Source organism: Gambusia affinis, linkage group LG14, assembly GCF_019740435.1.
Source record: "Gambusia affinis linkage group LG14, SWU_Gaff_1.0, whole genome shotgun sequence".
NCBI classification, from domain to species: Eukaryota; Metazoa; Chordata; class Actinopteri; order Cyprinodontiformes; family Poeciliidae; genus Gambusia; species Gambusia affinis.
In genome coordinates this window covers 26,002,172-26,017,809 of record NC_057881.1, presented here as the reverse complement: position 1 = coordinate 26,017,809, position 15,638 = coordinate 26,002,172, and the positions used below count along the sequence as shown (strand labels likewise).

The following is a 15,638-nucleotide window of genomic DNA, read 5'->3' as shown; positions in this document are numbered from 1 at the left end:
CACCATCAGGACATACTTTAGATCTTCTCATATGCATCAGATTCTTTGCTAAAGTCATTAGGAAAGGATTTATGCTGTCACTACAGTCTGGCTAAATGGAAAGAGCACTCCTGTGAATTTGGAAGTTATTCAATGGTCTCCAGCTGTGAAACAGAAGACTTTGGTCTTTCCTTTTTGCCTTAGTTGGAGATTCATGTAAAATCAATTGGCAGTTTGTGAGCAACAATAGGATTATGCTCATTAGCAGAGCACACGCACTTTGGTGATTTGTCTTCTATTCTCTAGGTGGCTAGAGGGCACTTTAAATCCCCATCGGTTCTTGGCTAGATATGCCTGCTCAGCCCATCACACACATCATCTAACAGTGTGTGTTGTGTCAGACAGAGAGCGAGAGAGAAAAGCACCTGCCGTGGTGTATGTGTAGTAATGTGCAGCAGCTGTTAGGTTATGCCCTTACTACTCATAAGATGCCAATTATCCATGCCAATTAAATTTTTACTCTGGTTTTACTAAATCGGCCATGCTTAGTGTGTAAATACCACACTGTATTATCCCATCTATTTCACAGGTATCACCAGTCTGTTGCCAGAGGGCAACACTCCAAAGTGCACAGATTACCAGACACTCGTCTGGCTTTAAATAATAAACAGGAGATGTCAGGTTTCTTTGTCATGCTGCCCACACAACACAGATTTGATTTTACACTACATAAATGTTTTTGCCATAAGGCTTTTATCTATTTCAAACAATCCCCACTTTTATCCACAAATAACATTTTGAAGAACTTTACAGATATATTTGTAAATTTATTTGGAATAAAATCGCACTGCATGTCCAAAAAATGGTTCTCAAGAGGAATATTGCAAATCCCCATGTTTCCCTTACTACTGTTTAGTTCAATGTAGTCTGTCTTTCCTCAGCTTGTCCTCAGTTTGTCCTCAGCCACTGGTAGTGGGGTTGTACTGTGAGAACCCTGTAATCAGAGTCAGTCTGCGCATTTTAACCTCATTTTGTAAACTCTTTAAGGAGGAACTCAAAAGTGTTCTTAAGCTAACAAAATGTGCTGCTTCTAAAAATAAACAAAATATCTAAAATTACAGACAGACAACATGAGTTGTAGCAACATTTAATTTCTATTTGTCATGTAGACTAAGAGTCAGCTTGAAGCAAACTACCCGGCTTTATTTTTTGGCTGCAATTGGTTTGAAAAAAGAAAAAGTCCATTAAATGCATTGTTTGGTGGACCAGTGAAATAATTACCAATTGTAAATTACTGAACAGTTTATTTAGCACACATAAACCACTTTTCAAAGGCTTGGAGTCTTTGACAAGATTCAGCGGAGTCCCAAAGAGAACAGACATTTTCTTCTTCTCATTTATGATGCTGACCATCTCTCAATAACCTCCATCAGACTAGTGAACACTCACTTTACAATTAGAGCCAATTATGTTCTAATCAATGTAGGAGGTTCACAATCTTCAATGAAAATCTGATAACAGGAACAGCCAGGGAGGTCAACCACAAACTCCATTCATCTTCATTATAGCAGACAGAAGGGCAGCGTAAGGGCAAAAAGAAAAACTGGACAAAACACGAGGAAAAGGGAATTGAGTCTGGGCAGTTTTTTTAGCCCCATGTAGAGTTAGATTGAAGGTAAATGTCTGAAATTACAAATTACCATTTCATCTTTAATAGGCATAAATCATAATATTTAATCTTTTTCTGATTGTTTTAGGCTCACAATAATTTCTGTATATTCATTCTCATGACAGAAATGAAGAGATATAAAAAAAAACTACATAAAAACCATGAAAGATCCTGGCCTTGGTGCAGAAGATGTGAAGGCTGCAGTATGTGGAATGTGGTTATTTGTGTTTGATAAGTGAGCGTTTGTACCAGCATTCCCAGTAACAGATCACCAGCAGGGAACTGGACCTTCTGCTGCTGTCAGTTCTGTGACCCAGAACTTCAAACTTCATTCAGAAACATTGCAGTTGTTCAAATCTCTTTTCTGTCACACTGTCAGTCTCGCTGTCTGCAGTCAGGACACTCACTTTTCTCACATATGATAGATGGAAGAAAAGTTAACATACTGATAGAACCAGACTGCAGCTGCAGTTAAGCTTCTTCATTCATTTGCTTAAACATAAATATCAGAAAGTGTAGAGAAAATAACAGTTGCAACCAAAGCTAATGATCACGACTAACCTGTATGGAGGAACATTTAGAGACAATGCATACTGACTTAACACAATCTGAAGACATTAGCAAATGTTTTGCTTTGGGAAACAAAAACAAAAAGAAAAAAAAAACTGCAAAGGAGAGTGTTTTTCTACCTGTTCCCTGGGTGATGATGTTTGTGTCAAAAGTTTTCACTTTGTCCATTTCTTCGTCTTCAGTAAGTACCTGTACATCTGTTTGACATATTCTTGTTAAAAAGGAATCTTGATTTATCAAGAACAAAAGTCTGTATCCTTTATACATGAATAATCTATCATATAAAATGGATCCAGATGACACATCATCATCTGGAAACACAAATCTGGAACAAACTTTCAAGAAAACTGTAAAACAGCTGAAACACTGACTTCCTTTAAATCTCAACTAAAAACCCACTTGTTTAGAGTTGTATTTGAAACGTAATCAATTGCAAATTTATTGACAGAATCTGACTTGGTGTTCTGTTTTGATTGTTTATTCTATGTTGCATTGTGTTTTTATGTTTCATTTGATGTAAAGCACTTTGAAATGCCTTGCTGCTGAAATGTGCTATGCAAATAAAATTTGATTGATTGATTGATCTGTATATGGTATTTACTTTCTATTTCATCAAATACCTTTTTGTTATCAAAGAGGGCTTTAAACGTTGTTTTTATTTGCTAATGTTTTATGTTTAATTTTATATTTACAGGTCTCAGCATTATAAAATGCAACAATATTTCCCTTTAAATAAAAACAAAACAACATTTTTGTGATTTAGTAAATATAATTTACCTATTACTTCATTTTTCTTCACAAATTTACAGTTTTTCATCCAAACACTGAATGAGAATAGAATTGGAGTTTATTTCACAAAACTCTACCAATCATCAGTTTACAGAAAATCAATTTGATCCTTTTTTAAGCCATCTGAAGTAGTTCCTTCCGTCATCAGAAAACCATTCATACCAGCTGTGTTTTACAAGCAGAGGTTTTGTCAAAGAAACTGCACTTGCAGTGCTGACTAAGAGGAAAGGACAACTGAAAGGAAGAAGTCCTTCCAAAACCATAAATTTTGGATTTATTCTTTTTTCTCCCCTCCTCTTTTTCTCCAGAAATAGGTTAGTAAAAGCATAACACATCTGAATTATTATAATGGCTGACTAATGATGGATCAGAGCAAATGAAGGAAGTTATCAATCAATGAAGTTTATTTTTATAGCACATTTCAGCAACAAGGCAGTTCATAGTGCTTTACATAATAAGTTACCACCACAAAGGTCCATAGTTCTTAACCTCCCTTTTAACATTCATAGAAATATATGGGTGAAAGTTTTTGTGCCATATTTGTTGTTTTTTTATGTGTAGCAGGTTTTTTGTGTTGTGTTGTTGGAGTTGCGGTGCTTCTCATGAGCTTGAAGAAACAGTCCAGCCTTGGGAGATGTAACAAGCATTTCTCTGACACTAACAAGACCTGTATTTATCAGGGCACTTAGAAAAACCACTGAACAGTGCATGGCTGTGTAAAGTCAAGAGAGTACAGTGATTAAAGAGGGGTAGAAATACATTAGCAAAGTCTAAATGGGTGACAGCTTGCTGCCTTGTTATCATCCATCATCTCTCCAGAACCGCTGGTTTGATTGAAGGAGGGCAGCAGCATTATTTATGTGACACATAACACGGGCCCTTCCTGTCCTGTGCCTCAGGTGTGATGAGTGCCAGCTCTGTTATCACTTCGGGTGTCTGGACCCCCCGCTAAAGAAATCCCCCAAGCAGACTGGATATGGCTGGATCTGCCAGGAGTGTGACACATCATCATCCAAGGTGAGTGGAAGTGGTCTGCTTGTGCAGAAATGTTGTGGGTGTGCTAACTGTCTACTGCATTAAGGAACTTTTAATGAGTCATAACAACACAAACAAATAAGTGTTTTTAATCCCAGTTTTTGTTTTTGTGTCAAGTAATCTGCAAGAGTTAAGCCAAGGATTTTGAATTTGGGTTAAACTGTTCACAAATAAGGAAATCTTAGTAATACCTTTACACGTTTAACATTGGATATGCACACATGTTGTCATTGCTGTTATTGTGAGCCATAATTCAGACTTTCACATAGATTGTTTGAGTGTGCAATATTTTTTCTGTCTTCTTGATGTATATTAGGCAAATGTAGTGGGACTGTCTGGCAGAGAATGGATTTCATTTCAACCAAGTTTAACTATGTTTTCCATATTTATGCATAATATAGAGGGTGAGGTATTTGATTTTCTTCTTTCTTGAAAAGAAGCAGGCATTTCCAGAGGTGCAGTTGGGAACATTGAAGTGCAGGCTACTGAAAGTGTAACTACATTATATCAGTATCTTGTGGTAAAAAAAAAAGATGTACAGTCTTTGGAAACAAAAGAAAATACAGTTTTACTTCTACAATTTACAGATCAAGACACAGTACAAGGTTTGTTAAATAATTTTAAGTTATCCTCAAATAAAAAATAAAAAAACAGCAGAAACAATTTCCTTAGTCTTGGAGACTATTTCCAAATACATTACTTAGTTGTTCCTATGTGATAACAGAAGCCGATCTTCTCAGCAGTTTCAGCAACTTTCACTCCCAGGTTTCATAAAACTGAAGAACTCCATCTCAGACTCTACTGACCCCATTAGTATGTTTCTGACAGAATCCTTCAAAAGATATTGAAAAATGAAAGCTTTTCACTTATGTTCAGTGTCGTTTATTGAGGATTCATCCTGTTATGCAGGAAGAAAGCCTCTTCTCTATAAAACAAATACTTGGTTTGTCTTTGTATGAACCTCATCACTTCTGAAATAATGTCCTTTAAACAGAATATATCCAGTTTGACAATAGTACTGAGGACAGCATGCATTATTGCTGACATACAAACAGCAGGCATGGTGGTGGAGGTTAATGCTTTGGGCTTCATTGGTTCTTCTTGCTGGCGCTCTTTGTATCTTTTTGGTGTTTCAAAGGACAGCAAATACATTCAGTGCAAATAGTTGTACATGTGAGAAGAGTTATCTGATTGGCTCCATGAAATAACTTTGATTACATGCAACTGTGAAGGCTGCTGGTAATCCTGTCATGAGGATACTCTGTCTCCTTTTTGGTTGTTTCTGTTTTAAATAGCAGTATATAATAACTAGTTGAAGCCTCTCTGTCAAAATGAAAATTGTTTTCTTCTCGTATTTGTCGTCAGAAGGCTGCTCTTTGTGGCTGATTGATGCTGGAGCAGAGGAAGTAAATTACAAGAAGTATGTTTTAAATGCTGAGTCACAAAAATGAAACATTCAATTATGAGCAAAATTGAAAGGTTATAGCTCTCTGTAAATGTTAAGTGGTCCCTGGATAACAATCCATTAAATTCAAATTTCTTTTCAAAATGGACTTTTCATATGACTTTTAATATTCAGCGGTACAGTTAAAAAAAAATGGATAAAACAAAAGCTGTTTAGCAAAACATTCCAGTGTTCCTTGTTCTGTAGGCAGTTAGAAGATCACCAGGTTCACAAACCACTGAACCTGATTCAGATCCAAAATGCTTTGGAGATAGTGATGCTTTTCACTTGGCCAGTGGGATTAGAACAGGTTTCTGCATTGCGTTGCCTCATGTGAGCAGAGATTACGGGAACAAGCTGAAGGTTTTCTGAGCTTTTTTTTTTACGGTGTGACCAGAGATCTCTCCTTACTCAAAGCAGAAATGTCATAAAATGGCTACATGTTATGATGTAGATGCTTTTTGTTGGTTGATTTGGAGACCTGGCAGCCCCAGGTATAAATCTTTACTGTCCTTATAACAGTGAGCGTTCTCACATCATGATTATTATATTTGAAGGAAAGAGGATGTCATGGATTACATGTCGGAAATTCCTAGAAAATCCAAACTCAAAATTGTAAAACTGAAATTTCAATATAAAAGGCTTAAGTTTACTTTAATTGTTTGAAATTGTAGGACGTTGGGATTTGTAAAAAACCCAACAAGTATTTCTTACAGGGTTGAATATATGCCCTCAAGTAAAACGATGGAGTTTTGTAAATGATGAGATTATGTTTCTGCAATAAATGAATAAATTTTTTAGGCTTTCCTGCGTTTTTTTCAAGAGGTAACCAGGATGGGCACGGTACACAACAACAAGCCACGTTAAACATGAGCACTTGAAAACATTCAGTCTGTTCCCTCATACAGCTGCTTCTTCTTCTATGCATACATAGCATCTAGTGAATGTTGTAGCTTCCTGCGCTGCCCTTCCACTTATTCACATCAAACAGCAGAAGCTGCAGGACTCTGCCTCACAGAAGCTGGATGTTTCACTGGTTAAACAAAAATAAATCTCAACTTTATTTAGCCAGTCAGGAAATAGAAAAAAAATCTGTTCAATAACTTTTCAACGCATTACTTTTGATCATCTCTTATTTCAGCAGCGGTCTATAACACATTGTTAAGTGCAGAGTGAATTGTTTTCTAAATTAGAATTTTATTTGCTTTAAATTCATCTAGCATATTAAGAAGGCACGGGTAAGTAAAAATGGATGAAAGAAGCCAACACGTGTTCGCCGCCACTTACATGGCAGGGTCTGCATTTTGAGAGGCAGTTAAGAATGTGACATTTTTCAGAAAGCATGATTCACGGACCTTTTAAGGCGCGAGGTGCTCAGAGTGTCTCAGTAATAGCAAGTGTGGGGAGATAATTGACTCCACTAAGGGCATCTAAAAAGCACTCTGAGATGAGAGCTGTATTTAAGAAAAGTTTTATTACCCGCCTCTAAATGCCAAGCCATGCACCGTTTTTGCCTGTGGTGGAGGAATGCTTCTTAAATGCCAGCTTTAAGTGCAGAATATTACCTGATCTGTACGTTTGAGATTCATCTGGCCGAGATAGTGGGGCGGTCAACTTATGGCTGACTGTCTTCTACACAGACTGGTGCAGGAAGTTATTTGCCAGATCTCCCTGCTGCTACTGGCGTTATCTAAGAAGAAGGAGTGCAACATCTAAGGGAAGAAATAAACAGAAGATAAATGAGTTTTACTTTAACTTTGTCACAAACACCATAGATTCCCAAGTAGTTCCAAACATTACATTCTTATTTTTGCCAAGTGTCACCCAAATGCTGATGCAAAGGTCACTTTGTTCCACATGAGCTACTCAATTTTGAGCTGCTATAGAGTGCAAAATATAAGACCTCCTTCAGATTTAAATAGAAAACATCTTAAAACCACAGTCACTATACGTAAATGTTATTTTTAGTCCACAGTCATTTCATTTTTATTTCTTCCCACCCCAAAATAAAAGTCATCTCAGGACACTTTGAAAGAGCCAGTTTGTTTTCAAATATGTATGTTAAAGAATTCAGTCCAAATTCAGCCACACAGAGGGAGATTTACACCAATTTGATTACAATTCAGGAAAATTCATCTTCTTTCAAAGAAATAAGGAGGCACCATTTTAATATTTAATCACTCTACTTTTTTCAGTCAGACTTTTAACTTTGTTCCAAAGAACAAAGTTAAAAGCTGTCTAGCTGGTAAAATTAAAACATTTTCAACCTTTAGAAGTGAAACAGACTCAGCATAAATACTTTTATTTCTATCTTTTTTTTTTGTTTGTCTTTATTTAACTGCACATGGAGGAGTACAGCTATGGATTACAAAATCAAATGAAGCATCCAACATAAGTTCAGGTGTAACAACAGAGGGACAAAGTGACTATACTGAAGAGATTTATCATATGAAATTCAAAGAGCTGTGATTCTATAATCCTTCAACATGCACCAAATCATAAAATCAAAACGTGATAAAAAGTGCTGTAGCAATTTACACAGGTATGAAAAGCACGTCTTTATCCCCCAATTCATATCTCTTGAACCAAAACTGCAGAAATTTTGATTAGATTTTTTCAGTGGCTTCTGAAGTATATTTTTAGGAAATTATCTTCGAAAAAAGTTTTTTGTTTTTTTTTCAAGTTAACTTTAAAATATTAGATGTAAAAATTTTGCCCTGTGTCATTTTAGATTGTGTGGTTATATTGTATTATATTATCTTGGTTATTTTTGAATGCATCTGATAGTTTGTTTAGTTCTGTAAGATGGTTTTCTTATTTTCTTTTAAAGGTCAGAATAAATGAGATTTGGTTGACGTTTCAGAAGAAAATAGCATTTTAATGATGATTTGTCTTTGTGATTTGCTTGTATTGTTGAGGCATCTGCAGGCAGGTGTAATTACAGAGGAGCCGCTGGTTGCTTGTGTCACTGCAACTGTGAAGCTGAATGTTGCCACCACACGCGTGTTTCAGCTGTACAAAAGGGGAAATAAAAGGCTTTATTGGACACCCGGGAGTTCATTATAGACGCTGTGTTTCTCTCAGCCTGCTCCGTTTAGATAAACCTCACTCTGACCAAGGCCATATCCCTCCCGCTCCAGGGCCTTGCTAAATTGATTTCAGCAATAAAGTGACAGTTTTGCCGTAATATACAGATGGCCTTTAATTCAGGCTTGTTGCCGTGCCAAGGGGCTCTTGTTTAAGGCTTTATTTATACCCTTGCAGCAGAGCCTGGAATGCTGAGCTTCATGGTGAATCAGGAGAGGAGATTCTGATAAAAGGTTTGAAATGCCAAAAGCTCTTAAAGTTGTTCAGACAGTGTTTAAAGTGCTCAACTGTGAACTTGTGTGGGATGCGCCAGTCAGGCTGCTCTCAGCCTTGTTGTTATCAAAAGGTTTGCAACTGTTGAAATGAATGACCATAAAAGTTTCATTTGCTTGACTGCCACCACAGCCACAGGGCAACTCCTGCTCCGCTAACGATATAAACTTGAAGTTGGGTTCTGACCTCAGATTATTCGGCTCTGTTTATGTCCCGTAGTGCTTTTTCCCGGTTAACGCTGCTGACTTTGACTACAGTGTTCATGAGCTCAGTGCGCTGTAGCTGAGGTATTCTGGCTATGTTTTTCTTTAAAGAATTTTGCATTCACAAGCTGTGCCATCAATCAGTGGCTTCCTGCCTGACCTGTGAAAGACGGTAATTAAATTAGCCTAATTACCGTAATGAAGTGTCACAGTCTGCTGCCTTTACTATATGGAGTAAATTGAAAGAAAAATAGGCATCATTACTCATCAGCTGCTGTGGTCTTCAGAGGAGGGAGGGTGGAAAACAATCTGTCAGCTCCTCATCCTGTAAGTATCTGTCTTTGAGGAGAAATATAGCCTTTAACCTATTTTTATTTTCTATATGAGGCGTTTTTCATTAGCAGTTTGATTGGATTAATCTGTATCATTGGTGCATTTATGAAATGAAGATAAATCGCCTGATTTGAATTTATTGTCCTCTATTTTTTCCTACATGTTCAAGTTTACTCCTAATATCTCGGTTGGGGAAGAGTGCAATGGAAAAGTCCAGCAGTTAAAGCTCTGCCGAAGTGTAAGAGGTGATTACAGTTTGATAACTGCATTATTGATGCTTGTCTCACAGACATAGCTAAAGCGTAGCCACAGTTTAATGTGATTTAAAGGGAGCAGGGCCAACTAGACCAGCCCAGAGGGAGCACAGTTGTGGCCTTGCGGGATGCCAGAGGCGAAGAGAAAAATCAATGCCTGGGAGTCACCTCCATCACTTTAACTAGGTGCTACAGACGTGCATGCCCCTCTCAGGGCCTAATTTGTGAAATAAACTGAAGTGTGTGATTGCTGTTGGGATCCCCAGTGGCTTGAGTGGCCCATTTCTCTGAACCCAGCTCTGTTCTAATAACCCTTTTAGCAGAGAACGTACATAAGGCCACTTGTCAGACTCCCTGGTATTATCTGACCATAAAGCGTTGAGCAGACTCTGAGAAACGGCTGCGCAGCCTTCGTTAGGGTAACAGCTCTACAAGTCCCCGGCTCCTGCTGTGCAGGTTGAAAGCATGTTTCAGTCCGATGGCATTTTGCAGTCAGGAACAACTCCTTCTCTCTATAAATATTCATAATGATCTTCTCTTTAGCAATTTTTGTGAACTCACCACAGCTGAATGTCTTATTTCTTTTTTTTTGTATCTTAGGTTGTCTTAAGAAAGTTCATGCAAAACAAAACTGTACAAAGGACTCAAATTGATATTTAGAAATTATCCGAGACAGTAAACCCCGGCCATGTGGCCAGCCTCTCTGTGAAGTAGATCTGTTTGTACTTATTGAAACATTGGACTTTATCTGCAGCAGACGGTCAAATGTGAAACTTTAGGGTTGGACATTCATTTGGGATAGAAGTTTATCATTTGTTCCAGATGTTAATGAGTGTATACAATCACACTGTTTTCACAGAAGGACAATTAAGTATCTGTGTGCTTTGATTTGAACAGGAGCGGGAATGGCTCAGATCAGCCAGGATCACCTGCTGCTGACCTTGTGCTGTACTCACACTGTGGGACAGAAACACTAAGCCAGCAGTTACAATTATTAGTTATTGTAACAGTTAATTATTAGTTACAATTTAAAATATGTGATAATCATGCATGCATGCATGCATGTTTACCTATTATTCTAATAATATTTGAATTATAGATTGTTTATGGTTATGGTTGCTGTAGTTTGCCCTGCAGCATCTTTTTCAGCACAGCAATTCTCACATTCCTCACATATATTGACATCGACTAATAAAAGTTGGTAAGTTCTTTTATTTATGACCGAATAAACAAAGTTTCTGATAGTTCTGCAGATTAGTAACACAAATTTCACTTTCCTATAACTGCTGCATTGAGTACAATTTCTTCAACTCTGATCTGTCATTTGAATATTTGACCAACTTTTATAAGTCAACTAGTTTAAGAATGAAAACAGTGACACCAGGCATGAAGCCATTAACAGTAGCAAGACATTCACTGCAAAAACACAAAGTCTTACCAAGTATTTTTGGTCTCGTTTCTTGTGCAAATATCTTACCACACTTGAAATAATGTAAAACTAACTTACAAGTAACCTTTCAGCAAAAAATAGGAGCTTGTTTTAAGTCAATAATTCTTTAATAGTGATTAAAAGGTACTAGTTCCATTGAAGGACTATTTCAGTTATAACACTTGTCCTGGCTGTTTCACACTGACTTCACCTGCGCTTTTACTTCTCACTTTCCTGCTGTCTGACCGTCATATTTACTGCGCCAAGACCATCGGAGGTTAAACTTTAACCAGGTCCAGAAAATGTATGTTTTTGCACCTGCCTTTTGAACAAACTCTTCCCTTGTGCTCTCAGCCATGCTGCTTTTTGCTTCCTCTGTTTTGATGCCGGCCGGTTACATCATCAGCAAACATTACCTGGCCAGTAGACTACAGATCTCTATTGTTAGGCCAAATTTATATCGCTTCTACCGTTCATATCGCGCATTCCTACTTCAATGAATGGGTGGATGGATGTTGTTGAGAGAAAGCTGATATATTTTTTAAAGATTTTGTGGTATCAGGTCAATGAAACTTGCAGGAATTTATTTATTTAAGATCCCACCACACATTTAAGTTGTGTTAGCATCTGGCCATTTGGCCATTTCCACACCTTGACTCGAGCTTTTCTCCTTAAGCTCTTCATTTTATTACTGGGTTACCCAATTACAGACTAGCTTGTCTCAAGTTTAACAGTAAAATACTGAGATTCATGGTCAACCATTGTCAAGGTGATTGCAAGCCAAACCTGATCAGTAATTTTTGTAATATAATTTAGTACATTCTTATATTTGTTCTTTGCTGGCAGAGTGTTTTCAGTGAGTATTCAATCACAGTCTGACCTCAGAGGGAACGAGGGTGTTCTCAAACATTTCTTAACGCATAACCAACAGACAAACATTTTTAGTTTGGCAGCAGGGCCGCATGTTCTTCCTGCTGTTTTTAAAGGCTGCAGTCTAGAAATAGAGACGTCCTTCTTTTTCCAACTCTATATTTCTTTCAGGGATATTTGTAGTTATCAGACAAGGCGATAAAAGGCAGACCTGCTTTTGCATTCCACCTCTTATTAAATTAGCCTTCGCCTGGTAAGACCATCTCAGTATCAGTCATGCCTCACTGAAATGGAAATTTGTTTCTTGCGGGGAAAAGGGAGCATTAAACAGTGCCCTTCGTAATAAATGTAACCGGAATTGCAAATATGAGCAGTCATCAACTTTAAATGTTCTCTCTGGTGGCTGCTTTGTGGGGGTCGAGGAGCAAAGGTTTGGGAATGTGGCTGAGGACAGAAGTGGGTAAATGTAGCGAGTAATGCACTGCCTGAACAGACTCATGAAGCTGCTCTTTATGACCCATGAAAACATCCCTTGAATGGCAAAAAGATCTCTGTTACATGGAGGAACCAAAGACAACCAAAACACAGGGAAAATGTGCTCACGTTTTTAAGTTGGGTCATTATTTTTTGTGTGTTTTAGGATTCTTAGTAGAAATAAAAACAGAAGGTGTGCTACTGTGTCATGCTAGAAAAAAGTGTGAAAACAGAAAATTACTCCATCTTAATCGTAGACTAGAACTCGAAGCATTTTATGAAACATAACTATAGCTGAAAGAGCAGAGATCTGAACTAGATAAAATACTTCCTGATTATTATGATATTCTTATTCCTCTTTGTGCTGCATAACAGAAGATCAGGGTTTGTACACTTATCCACTTCATAAAACCATTACAAGGGCAGATTTGCACCTCAAACTGGTTTCCAAGGAAACATCTTTCTGTGCTTTCACAGTTGATTTTGGGGAATAAGCAACAGCAGAATTTTATCGAACCAGTGGAAGTCTGATTGTAAAAGACCACTTGGTGCTGAAAATTAGATTTTCCTTTGAAAGCTGAAGCAACAGGGAAACACATCCTGTTATACTGTCAGAGAAGTTTGTTAAAATTTGTTGTTGCTGGCTCATAATAACCTTACGTTTCTGTTGCACTGTTTACTGCCATGTTTGAAGAGAAGTCATAAAGTGCTTTGTTCCCCTCTGGGGCACCATAAGAAACAAAGCGCATTTTGACAAACATCAAGTCCCTCCGCTTATATGAAGTTTCCGTGTCATTTCTGATGCTGCCTGTGTATATATTTGAATGACAGTATTTCTTGCATAGAACCAGCTCACCAGATATCTTCAATGTTTCTTTACTTAATAATTTGTACTTGCATTTTCAACGTACCCGTTGCCTTTCCATCTCCTATCAATCAGTACCATTTCTTAAACTATTACTCTTCTAATGAATTCTGAAGATACAGCAAATCATTTAAAAACCCCTCTGTGTAATTTAATTTTGTTGTAATTTTTATTTTTAATTTATTCACTCTTACAAATTTGACAGCTTGACAGTGAGTGAACTAAAATATTTCTAAGCAACGTCTTGCTGACAGATGTCACTTTTTGGAGTCACAAAACTACATTTTCTTCCAGTATAGTAGCTAATGGAAAATGATCTTTATTTTTGATTGTCAGCAGATAGGAAATTAGAAAATGTTGCAAACAGTTGTGTACCGGAACATGTTGGGACCAGAATGAAAAACAACATAAGGAAGTAGGTGGAATGACCAACACCCAGAAAGAGCACTGACTGTAATAATGAGTTGTATGATCAGGCGTGCTTTAAACCATCTTAAAAAAATTTATTTGATAAATAAAATAGAAGTTATAAACACAGCTTCATATAGAAATTTGATTTCCTGAGTCTTCTGCAAGTATTTTGGGTAAGAAATACAAATAAGCAATAAATCACACACACACACCCATACGCCTATATATAGATACACAGCAGGACAAGATCCTTTGTTTTTGTTATACACTGAATACATTTGGGTTTAAGATCAAAAGATGGGCATGAAATAAGAGTTCTGAATGTTAGCTTTTACTTCCTGATTTTTACATGTAGGCGTTCAGTAGATCAGCATATTTCACAATTTGAGTTGCACCACAGCAGTTTTAAGTGAGCAGATTTAGTTTCTTACCACAGACTTTTTCAGTTGTTTTGTTGTTTTGGGGGATTTCTCCCTTTACTCTCCTCTTCAGGAGGTGAAAGGCTTTCTCTGGGTTAATGTCAGGTTTCTGACTTGTTCAGTCTAAAACCTTTCACTTTTTTCTCTGATGAAGTCCTTATGTGTGTTTTGGGTAGTTGACCTGCTGCATAATAAATTTCTCCTGATTACTTGGGATGCATTTCTCTGTAAAAAGTTTATTTACACTTCTGAACTCATTCTGCTGCTGCCATCATCACTTATATCATTAATAAAAATGAATATTCCCAGCCATGACATTACCTCCACCATGCTTCACAGATGAGCTTGTGTGCTTCAGATCCAAAGCGGTTCTTTTCTTTCTCCACACTTTGGCCCTTCCATCACTTTGGGAAAGGCCAAAGTACCAAATCCCTCACTTTGGTAGATTCATCTTGGCCTCATCAGTCCATAAGATGACATCATCAAACTTTTGAGACACAAAAGTTTCCAGAACTTTTGTATCTCATCTCTATACTTCTTTGCAAATTGCAATCTGGTCTTGTGAATCTTCCTACTGATCAGTGGTTTGCCTCTGTGTTTCTGCTCTCAGAGTCTTCAAACAGTGTATTGTGATATCTTCACCCTGCACAGTGGGGTTGTTGTTGATGTCACTACTCATCCTTTGGGATTTTTCTTCACAGCTCTCAGCATATTTCTGTCATCAACTGCTGCTGCTTTCCTTGGCCGACAACACTTATTTGCTTTTTTGCAATACTTAAAGGTCTTTCACAGTGGACATGCACCTAAGATGAAAAGACTTGCAAAGTCTCAGAGTGTTCAAATACTTATTTTCCTCACTGTATAATATGGAGACATATTTCTGAAATACTTATAATATTTCAAGATAAGAATTTAATCACTGAGGAAATCTCTACCAAAGTGATGGATATTTATAAGATAGTACAATAATATAAGTGTTCATGTTCATGAAAATTTTAATCCTACAATTAATGTAAAAATTTTTATTTTACAACATGCAAAAGCTGAATATGTGTAAATTCTTTGAATTTAGTGTTATTTATAAATTGTTCCAAACCTTTAGTTAGCAATAGTTATTATTTAACTGGACTAGTACTAGCAATAGTTCAATTATTATATGCATATTGGATTTTAAATAAACATTTTAAAGCTCCTTTTGTAAGTAATTTAGTTTTTTAGCTGCTAAAGCCAGGATTACCCAGCAGCTTTCCAGAGCTCAGCTGCTGCTCAGGTTTTCTGTTCTGGACTGGATTTATTAAACTGTTGGCCGGTAAAGGTTAGAGGGGTCCATGCAGCATGGCTTCTTCTGCATGCACATTTTGCAGTGTAAGACACTGACACAAATAAACACAATGGAAGCAGAAAACATGATAAGAAAGCAAGTCGCACTAATTAACTGCTAATTCTTCTGAGGACTGTACAGCCTCGATAAAGGCAGGGAAGCTTACTGAAGTGCACACTGTGTTATATATTATGATTCCTTTACAGCTGAATT

The 15,638-nt window shown here is 37.2% G+C and overlaps 1 protein-coding gene across 2 annotated transcripts in view; it reads left to right on the top strand.

The window, feature by feature from the left end:
- The window catches only part of phf14 (PHD finger protein 14), an 83,065-nt gene that overhangs the window by 59,744 nt on the left and 7,683 nt on the right, over nucleotides 1-15,638 (top strand). For both annotated transcript variants that reach the window (XM_044139112.1, XM_044139111.1), the window contains exon 17: nucleotides 3,907-4,024. In XM_044139112.1, the coding sequence (XP_043995047.1) occupies nucleotides 3,907-4,024 (118 nt within the window). The remainder of the gene's footprint in view (nucleotides 1-3,906; nucleotides 4,025-15,638) is intronic.